This window comes from Rattus rattus, chromosome 14, assembly GCF_011064425.1.
Source record: "Rattus rattus isolate New Zealand chromosome 14, Rrattus_CSIRO_v1, whole genome shotgun sequence".
Classification (NCBI taxonomy): domain Eukaryota; kingdom Metazoa; phylum Chordata; class Mammalia; order Rodentia; family Muridae; genus Rattus; species Rattus rattus.
In genome coordinates, this window is record NC_046167.1 from 76,991,686 (window position 1) to 77,001,868 (window position 10,183).

Below are 10,183 nucleotides of genomic sequence, written 5' to 3' on the forward strand. Positions count from 1 at the left end.
TCCTAAGGTAAAATTGGTGATGTTTGCATACCAATGATGGTGTCCCAAAAGCCATTATAATTTATACCTAAAATGGTAATATGGGAAAATTTAGATAATATATGTGTTATTGAATGAAAACCTTGACAGGTCTGATGGTGCTCAGTAATGGGTACTCAATTAGAGAAACGTCAGATAGTTTCATGAGACCACGTGTACTAATGCCTTCATTTCCACTCTTGGCTTTGGCCTTGAACAACATTTTCTATACAGTCACCCTTCAAGTTTAGCCTTTTTATGATTATTAGTTGTGTTCCTCTGTGACAACGGAAAGAATGCATACTGTGTTCTGTGTTCTCATAGGCTCCTGATATAGATATATATTGAACATGAAATACAAGTGTGGAATATGCTAACTCATCCTACTTCATGCTGGTAAGCCACCTCTTACTCTAAACTAAGTGCTAGGCAGAGATCCCCACACCTTTTCTAGGAAACTTTCTGTCTTTTTGAGGTACTATTGAGATAAAATGACTGGCTAATATGTGATCCGGAGCCTAAAGGTTGTTTCTGTATCATGCTCTGTGAAGGTCCACAAGTTTAATTCCCCAATGTCCACTAAAGGCAACCCACACCCACCCCTCCAGGACAGGTAAGATTAGATTTCAGTAGAAGCCTGGAGGCTGGATCCAGTGACCCATTTGGCCAATCAGAAGAAGGAAAAGTTTGACAAGGAGGACTGACTTCGTATTTAAACTGCAAATGAGGTGTGGCTGGGCCAGATCCTGACAGCTCAGCAACCTCTGAAGAACTTGTGGAGTACACCAAGACAACAGCGATCACCACAGGTTTGGCCCTGCTTCTACTTCCCCTGGAGGGAAGACTTGAGAGACTCCTTGGAAAATCAGGCAGACCCCCACAAATATCTTCTAAACTTCAGCAACCACATGGGTGGAAGTGGGGAAGAGTAGAAATGTCAGAGAGGAAACCAAGCCAATCCTGGATCCAGGTTTTTATGGGTTTCAGTTCATTGTATGTCTGGTAATCTTCAGAGAATGCACAGTAGGGGCATGATCATCTTACCCTGAGCCTAGATATATACTTTTTTTGAAAACTATCACTAGATAAGAACTTATTTTCATGATTGCCATTTGTATTAGGTGGGATGCCTCTAGCAAAGAACTGTAGGAGGCATAGCTTATGACAACCTGGCTTGTCCTGAGCATGGAGTCCTAAAATGTCTGTATGTATTACTTCATCATCGCTGGTGGCATTGGCTTCCAGTATCCTTCCCATGTGAGATTACTGAGGTAATGAAAGTGTGGCAAAGTGTCTCAAGGAAGAATAGAGTACTTTTATCTTCTGTATATTTTCTAAGGAGGGAGACCTAGGATATTTTCTTTGAAAAGGGAATGTTTCAAATAAACTCATCTCCAGCTGTCTATTAGAAAAAGATGTGATACAATTTAAGCCCCAAGCCAAGAAGACACTTCTGACTTAACCATCACATGCTGCATAAGAATTTTGTATCACTACAAATTCTCAGATAAATGTTCCAAGTCCCCATATTTGTAGGTTCTGAATTTTGATGTCCATGGTTATCTCTCTGATCATGCAAATTTGCAGTACATGCCAGTTTCATGTCTAGAATTTTGCTCACAGGCTGTATAATTTTACATTAAAATTAAGTGCTATCCAGAGCATTTTTAGTCCAAATTAATATTTAGTCATTTCCTAATTTTTCGAGTAAATATCTGGCAAGAGTAGTTAGAATATTTTTAATTCAGCACGCATGATATAATTTATAAAGATTATTGGTGTAGTCTTTGATTTGTTTTTCTTTATTCTCTAGGTACTTGGGACATGACTGTGGCTGTTTTTCTGGCCATCCTGTGCTTGAGAGAAGCCTTGGCTGCTCCAAAGCCTGATTACAGTTTGGATGCCGAGTGGGAGGAGTGGAAGAGGAACAATGCGAAAACATACAGCCAAGTAGGTCACATGGACATGCAAAGAGGGTCATGGTAGAAATTCTCACTGATGTCGGGTTTTCATTGGTAGAATAGCAGCCTTAGAGGGTACACCTACCTGAGGTAGTAATGTAATATGCGATGAACACAAGATGGCCACCTTGTCTGTTCATCAGGGTGTTGAGTGTGCCTTCTTTGTTTCCCTGAGATCCCTCTCTATGACCTTTGTATATCTGTAGCAGTAATTCCACATGGTCAACGAGGGTAGAGACATAACCTGAAGTAAATGCCATCTACTATATTTATTTCCAGGAGGAAGAAAAGCAGAGGAGAGCAGTGTGGGAAGAAAATGTGAAAATGATCAAATGGCACACTATGCAGAATGGCCTGTGGATGAACAACTTCACCGTAGAAATGAATGAATTTGGTGACATGGTGAGTGTGACTCAAATTGTTTCACACTTCTATCTTTGCTGTTTTGTTGTTTAAATGAAATCATGATTTTTTTTTCTGTGAAGACTGGTGAGGAAATGAGAATGATGACAGATAGTTCAGCTCTGACTCTAAGAAATGGAAAACACATCCAGAAACGCAATGTCAAAATTCCCAAAACCTTGGATTGGAGAGATACAGGCTGCGTGGCTCCTGTGCGAAGCCAGGTATGATAGCATCACATGCCTGTATTACCTATCTACCAAGGATACTATATGCTATTGACATATTTCTATTATTTGACTGTGGTATGACATGCTGTTCACTTAACGCTTTTCTATAACCCAAAAGTCACATGTACTGTCTTCAGCATTCTGTCGCTAGTAACAAATGTTTCTTGGTTTCCCAAGTAATGAGGAAGCCCTAATACATTCCTTAGCAATTATAAGCCAATATATGTACAATATCATTTCTGTGCCTCACTTACTTTGAATCTCCACCTAGAGGTTCCACTGTATTTCTCTCCAGACTTAATTTATTCCAGTAATGACATTTATCACACCTGCAGTACAGTAGACCACAGCTTTATGCTTGTATGTGTATGCTTTGAGCATAAGACACCTCCCTGTGGACACTGACCCCTCTTACCTAGGCATCTATCAAATGCTGATAGTTAACTTTTTTGAGAAAGTATGGAATTGGTTGAATTATTGTTCTAGTTAGAAATTTTGGTATATTGATATTCTGTTTTCCCTTCTCAGGGAGGATGTGGTGCATGTTGGGCTTTTTCTGTGGCCGCTTCCATAGAAAGTCAGCTGTTCAAGAAAACAGGCAAACTGATCCCACTGAGTGTACAGAATTTAATTGACTGCACAGTTACTTATGGCAATAATGACTGTTCTGGAGGCAAACCTTATACGGCCTTCCAATATGTGAAGAACAATGGCGGTCTGGAGGCTGAGGCAACCTACCCATATGAAGCAAAGGTAAGTGAACTTCCTGTATTGTCATTTCACTTTGGATTGGGCAAGGGGAAAATATTAGAGAAATGCACTGTATTCCGAGCTCACATTGACTGTAGAATCTGTCTGTGCACCATTACTGCTGCCATTTCAGTACCTACCACTGCATAGTTTGATTTCTTGGTTCCTGTTTCTATGCACATGGAGAATGGGCAAACCATTCCACATATTATACAGTTCTGTGCCATGAAAGTTTCTTCTGGATAAGTTTCTTCTCATGTCATTGAAGACATGAGAGCATATTTTCAGCTCTAAATATCTCTGTTAACATTTCATTGCCTGAGATAATGTATATAGAATCACAGACATGGGAATGTTCCGTTCCAAAGTGTAGAATGTTATGGTTTTGAATTGTGCTCTCCAGAAGGTAGATTGAAGTCACCAATTCTTGTAACTTTATCTTTTATAGCTACGGCACTGCAGGTACCGTCCTGAACGTTCTGTTGTTAAGATAGCCCGCTTTTTGGTTGTCCCAAGGAATGAAGAAGCCCTAATGCAAGCTCTAGTATCCCATGGGCCCATTGCTGTTGCAATTGATGGTTCGCATGCATCCTTTAAAAGATATCGAGGAGGTAAAAATGTTTTCTTCTAGATATTAATGAAGACTACTAGTACCCCTTTGAAACATGCCATGTTGATGCCCAATTATTGTGAATGATTTGGTGTGTATAAGCTGCTGTGCTAATCCATGCACTAATCAACTGTTGTTTCTGTGAGATGTGACAGGTAAATGCCTATGAGTACTTCATTATTTATCATCATTTTTTAAGCTTTTTTAACTCTACTTTTCTCCACTTGGTGTATCTCAAGATATGGAGCCGACTTTTAAAGAGCACCTTGAATTAAGTAATTTATGTTCAGTTATGATTTCCTGGAATGACTTTCTATCAGTAAAAATATAAGATGTAGAAGAGTCTTCTTATATGGGTATAAGGAATGATGCTTTGTCATTTCAGTCAAGTCAGAAAATGCCTCACTTACTGTTCTTGACTGTGGTCACTATCAGCTTCCTGAAACTTTCACTCCCTTGATTTTATTTTTCAGGTATATATCATGAGCCAAAATGTAGGCGTGATACTCTCGACCATGGTCTACTATTGGTTGGCTATGGCTATGAAGGCCATGAGTCAGAGAACAGAAAATACTGGCTGCTAAAGAACAGGTATAAGTTGCTAAAGTTGTTTGATTTAAAGATTCAAATGGATTTTCTACTTGTAGTTAGATTTCAGATACTAGTCACAGAAAGTATTGTTCCATTAAATTGAAGGCACATGTTCTTTGTTGTTCAAATGTGTGTGTGTGAGTGTGTGTGTGTGTGAGTGTGTGTGTGTGAGTGTGTGTGTGTGAGTGTGTGTGTGTGTGTGTGTGTGTGTGCGTGTGTGCGTGTGTGTGTATGTGTGTGAGGTATTGATATCAGCTGTCTTCCTCAATGCTTTTCCATCTTATGTACTGAGGCTCAGATCCTAGAATTTTCTATTTTGGGGTTATGCTTATCCATTGATCTAGTTATGCCCTGGCTTCTGCAATTATAACTTGACTGAAAATATCTTATATTTACAAAAATGTTATTTTTATTTATTCATAAGTTGTGTGTTATATGAATGATTTCTTTGCGGGGGCAGATGCTTCTCCATCCTGAAAAACACCATTTTCCCCAGAGATCCAGTTATAGAGGATTGTGAGATCACTTATATGGGTGCTGGACAGGAATTTTTTTCTTTTGAAGAAGTCCAAGGTGCCCCTAGTTTGAAACTGTATCTTCAGCCTTAACCTAGCTTTAAGGGAACTTGGAATCAAGCTCCAGAACTTATATTTATGTAATCTGGTTGATCCTGCTCTTTGGCTGTATCAACTAACATATAGTATTATATGGTCATGGAGTTCAGATTTTATTATTGGTTTCTGTAGAGGCCCAATATCATATTTGTGCCATTGATTTTTCTGTTTCTCAATTGTTATTTCTGAACAGTGCATTGGTGGAAAGATACCCCAATTTTCCATGCTATGATTTTTTTACTGCCTTCTGTGAGATAATTTTTGATACTCTGGTAGTTGACATCTGCCTTTTCTGATGCTTTTTGTTAAGTTGACCTGTAGTTCAGTGCTCAAATACAGATTTGTTGTAACAATCAATTTTACTGATTCTTTTCTTACAAATGGAAAACCTCATTTCTTTCAGCCATGGTGAACAATGGGGTGAAAGGGGCTACATGAAGCTCCCCAGAGATCAGAACAACTACTGTGGAATTGCTTCTTATGCCATGTACCCTCTATTGTGAGCTGCCTGGATGTATCAAGGAAGGAAAGATTTTTAAGGCAATATATACAGAAGAACCTCATCCTATTCAAAATGGCCAGCCTCTTCTGTATAAAAGGCACTAGTGTCAATGAACAGCAGGGTAGGAGGTGAAATCTGTGGTATGTTTAGAAAGTCATGACCACTGCTGGAATTATGTTCTGAACTGATTTGTGTAATTTACTCCTGTAATGACCTGATTTTATGTTTTTCACTGTACCAAACACTGTTCTTAAAAAATAAAAGCAAACTATAAACGTATGTATCATTTCTATTTTTGTGCAGTGGCATTTTTGTATTCAAACACAAAATTCTTCCTTATGATAGAACTTCATGTGGTGTTGATGTTACAGGAGGAAGAATGGGTGGTTCCTCTGCAACAGATGCTATTTTGTAGTCGGTTTTTGTCTGTTTATACCAGCAATTCTAGTATAAAAGATTATATGAAACTGTCTGTATTTGACATTTTTCAGTGACATGGCTCCACTCGGTTTCAATTATTGGCTTCTCTGTGCAATGAGATAGCCCTGCTTGCTGCTCCTCTAAATGGTACTTGGCTGTAACTCCCCCTGTCCACAATTTCAATTTTTTCGACCTTTCTCATACTGAGTCAGAGACATCAAGTTGCTTATACCTTCAGCTACAGAGATACACTTTGAGGTTATTCCCTTACCATGCTGAGTGCTGACATGTCGTACAAAAGCAGGCTTTTGCATGCACAGATCTATTCTATTGCTGTTTATAGTTTTTATGGCCTGAACATACTTATCTGATGTAATTTTCTTTGCCATATGTGAGTATATACAGAAAAATAGCAATACAAACTTCTAAATATTTATCCCATTGGGATATACTATGTATCACTGTCTGTGGTCTCAAGCATCTAGGACAAGCATTAAATATATCACCAATATATCAGCTATGATCATTGTGGCTTTATTTATAATATTTATAATATTTATATTTATAATAACTAGATATTGTAAACAACTTAAATGTTTCTCAGCTGAAGAATTGATACAGAAAATGTGGTAAATTTTTACAAAGGATTATTACTAAACTATTTACAAAAACAACATTATGGAATGAGCAGGCAAGTGGGCCCCATTAGAAAAAAGTCATTCTGAGTGAAGTAACTCAGACACAGAAATAGGAACATCTTATGTATTTGCTTACAAGCAGATATTAGTTGTTATGTAAATGGTAAGCTATAATTCATAGGTTCAGAGAGGTTAGGTAAAGAGGAATACTCTAGTGGAGATGCACAGATCTCCCTATGAAAGGGAAATAGACATGTCTTTGCTGGTGGACCAGGGCAAGTTGAGACAGGAGTGGTAAGGGATTAAGTAGTGGGGTGAAAGGAGCGAGGACAGAAAGTAGAGAGTTTGGGATGGCAGCTGCAATTGCCCAGCATTTGGGGAAAATGCGAGAATGTAGGGTAGTGGAACATTCCAGTAATCTCTGATAGTAACCTGACTGAGGATTCCAGTACTGGAGGACATGGATTCGAATTGGACATCTTTTGTACCCAGATCAGGATTTCAGTGCAAAAACTGGATTGAACTGCATTGAGTTGTTAACTGAGGGTAGTCCAAGAAGATTGCCAAACATCCCAGGCTGATGGTGGGACAGGTAGTTGCTCTCCAGAAACTGGCAGCAGAGCTCCATTGATAAGGATAGTTTCCACACAACTCTTTGAAAATATAGAGGTCAAGTTGATGCCTGCCTAGTCTCTTAGATGTAAGGAGGTCCTCTGTTGCCTAGCAAAAGAGAGAGTTAGACAACTATGCAGGCACAAAACCTCTTATGAAATTTCTGTCCTGTATGCAAAATACCCTCTGGCAATGGTGGTGCAGAGTTTATTAGAGTGGCCAACCAATATTTGACTGAACTTGGAGTCCACTCCATGAGCAGTATCCCATGCGTGACACTCCTTGGATGGCCAGAAACCAGAGGCTGGATACTCCCAAGATGAAGAGTAAAAGCAAACATAATTCACCAAGATAATTACTGTCATGATTCCTAATGGTATTCTGCTACAATGATAGATCAGTGCCATATCAAGTCTTCAAAAAAATACTTACTCTGGTAGCAGATGGAAGCAGGTGCAGAGACACAAAGCCAGATATTATGGAGAGAGAGAGAGAGAGAGAGAGAGAGAGAGAGAGAGAGAGAGAGAGAGAGAGAGAGAGAGAGACACTAAATTGGAGGTCTCCATTGGTTCCTATTATCAGAGCCTGGGGAATCCCACAGAAGAAAGGAAGGAAAATTTGAAGGACCCAGAGAGGATAAAGGACACAAATAGAACAGAGCCTATTAGATCAGTTGAGTCAGGCTCCTATGGGCGTCACAGAAATTGAAGCAGCAACTAAGTGGCCTACATGTGTCTGGAATGGGACTGGGCAGTCATGGAAATTAAAGAGCTACAAGAAATAGCTTCTGTCATGTTGTTTATTTTTTATATGGGATCCAAGGTAAATTCTAATTATCAACATTGTTCTAAACAGTTTATACATTCACCTCCTGTCATTATGAAAACAACTTTACAACAGATTTTCCCAGATTTTAAAGGAGGTCAGAACCACCCTGGGACATTGAGAAATTTTCATGGTTGGTTGCATTTCCCTGGAAGTCTGACTCAGGAGGTGTGTGTTAGATTTAAAAACGTGTTTCCATTTCCAATTCCTAATGATGACATTGCTAGTACCATGATGTCACACTAATGAATCCTTATGGAACTTATAGGCTGCCTTACAAGACCAACTTTAAACATGAAGGATATAACTGTACTCTGGTGTAGATTCAGGGGTGCTATCAGGTAGTACTGCAATGCTTGGCAGTCACTTCAATGTATGTCATATTACAGACAAGACTTAGAGAGTTAAGCTTTAGATCACTCATCCCCATTCCTTTGCCCTGTCCAGGTATTCGCTTGATAAACAATCCTGAGAACCTAATAACATCAAGAGAGGTGTGGTATGATTCTTAGGGTTATAATTAGGGTCGATACTCTCAGTCTCTTTTTAAGAGCATCCAAATTTTATGATTAAGCTGACTACTCACCTAGTACAGTGTTTGTAAATAGAAGATGTAGGTATATAGGAACATTGATTTGTGATGCTTATTATAACATACCTTCAGTAAGGGTCATGTGTATGCCTATAAGAATGCATGATGAATAGGGTCCTGCCCTGAAGAAGAGACACTAAGCAGACTATACAGTCATGTAAAAGAATTTTTTTGCTGAGGAGTAGAATGGGACTCTGTAGACATAAAATATATTTAAGTGAAACAGAGTCAGCTTACATGAGCAGGACTCTGCCTAGTTCAGGATCCTTGCTGTAGACTGTGGAGGATGAAAAGACTTCACCTGGTATGGAGTGGAGGATAATATATCTCTTCAGATATGATGGGTGATCAAATAGCAATAATGATTGTTATTACCTGAGTTACCAGGATTGATGTTGTAAGTGGGGTGACTCAAAGACATGTACATTACTAGAAGAATTAGTGTTCAGAATGAAGCAACACAGGTGCCACTAAAAAACAGCGAGAAAGTAGTTATTTGAAAGACTTAATCTGAAAACTTAATTAAAACTTTGATATTGCATTACTCAGTCTCACATAAATAGCCTTCAATGTTTTCCTACTTTCAGACATTTCTTGGTTAAGTTCAGTTTTTCAATATTGTTATAGGCTTTAAGGTTGACATGTATAATACATACATCCTATATCTGAGGAAGAAAAATATGCAATAGTCAATGAACAAACAAAATATGGTGCTTCCATGTAATATCAATCTACACAAATTGTGTAAAGGAGATTTTGATAATAGTTATTAGATACTCATTTATCTGTAAAGAGTCATGCCTTTTAATACAACTACAATGGATTCTTTTTTTCAACAAGTCTATGGTAACAAAACCACTCAACCCACAGACATAGACAAAGTTCTACACAGAGAACACGAAATTGCAGAGACTGAGTTTTGGGGGAAAGAGTAGAGGATTATTTTTATTCAGTCCAGAGTTTCCTAGCAAAAGTAGCAACCCATCAATAGAGCTACTTGTAAATAGCTGCACATAATGTGGCAAGTACCTAAAGCCCTATGCACACTAAGTAAGAAGAAACATATAAACCAATGCAAGTCATAGTTGCTGATGAGCGTCTGATGCAATCTCAAGTTTAGAAACCACCTGAGAGTGTCATGAGATCCAGAATGCCATGGCATTCATTTTGTATCTTAGGCCTTGGCTGTAGATAGCACTTTCTAGGCTGTACTAGGTTTTACTAGAAAGTAAGCTGAATAAGTCGTGATGAGCAAACTAATAGTCAGAACTCCTTCATGGGCTCTGCATCATCTCTTGCCTCCAGGTTGCTGCCCTTTTTGAGTTCCTGTCCTGACTTCCTTTGGTGATGAACGGTAGGTGGAAGCCTAAGTGAAACAAATCCTTTCTTCTTAAGATTCTTCTTTCATGGTGTTTTAT

General features: G+C 38.7%; 1 protein-coding gene across 1 annotated transcript; it reads left to right on the forward strand.

Annotated features, from left to right (window-relative positions):
* Positions 1–756: 756 nt before the first annotated feature.
* On the forward strand, positions 757–5,953 carry LOC116883423 (cathepsin 7). Its single transcript, XM_032884554.1, has 8 exons — positions 757–988; positions 1,832–1,968; positions 2,259–2,381; positions 2,465–2,605; positions 3,140–3,364; positions 3,810–3,972; positions 4,445–4,562; positions 5,580–5,953. Exons 2-8 carry the CDS (start codon positions 1,843–1,845, stop codon positions 5,677–5,679), a joined length of 996 nt encoding a protein of 331 aa, XP_032740445.1. The 5' UTR covers positions 757–988; positions 1,832–1,842; the 3' UTR covers positions 5,680–5,953.
* Positions 5,954–10,183: the final 4,230 nt, after the last annotated feature.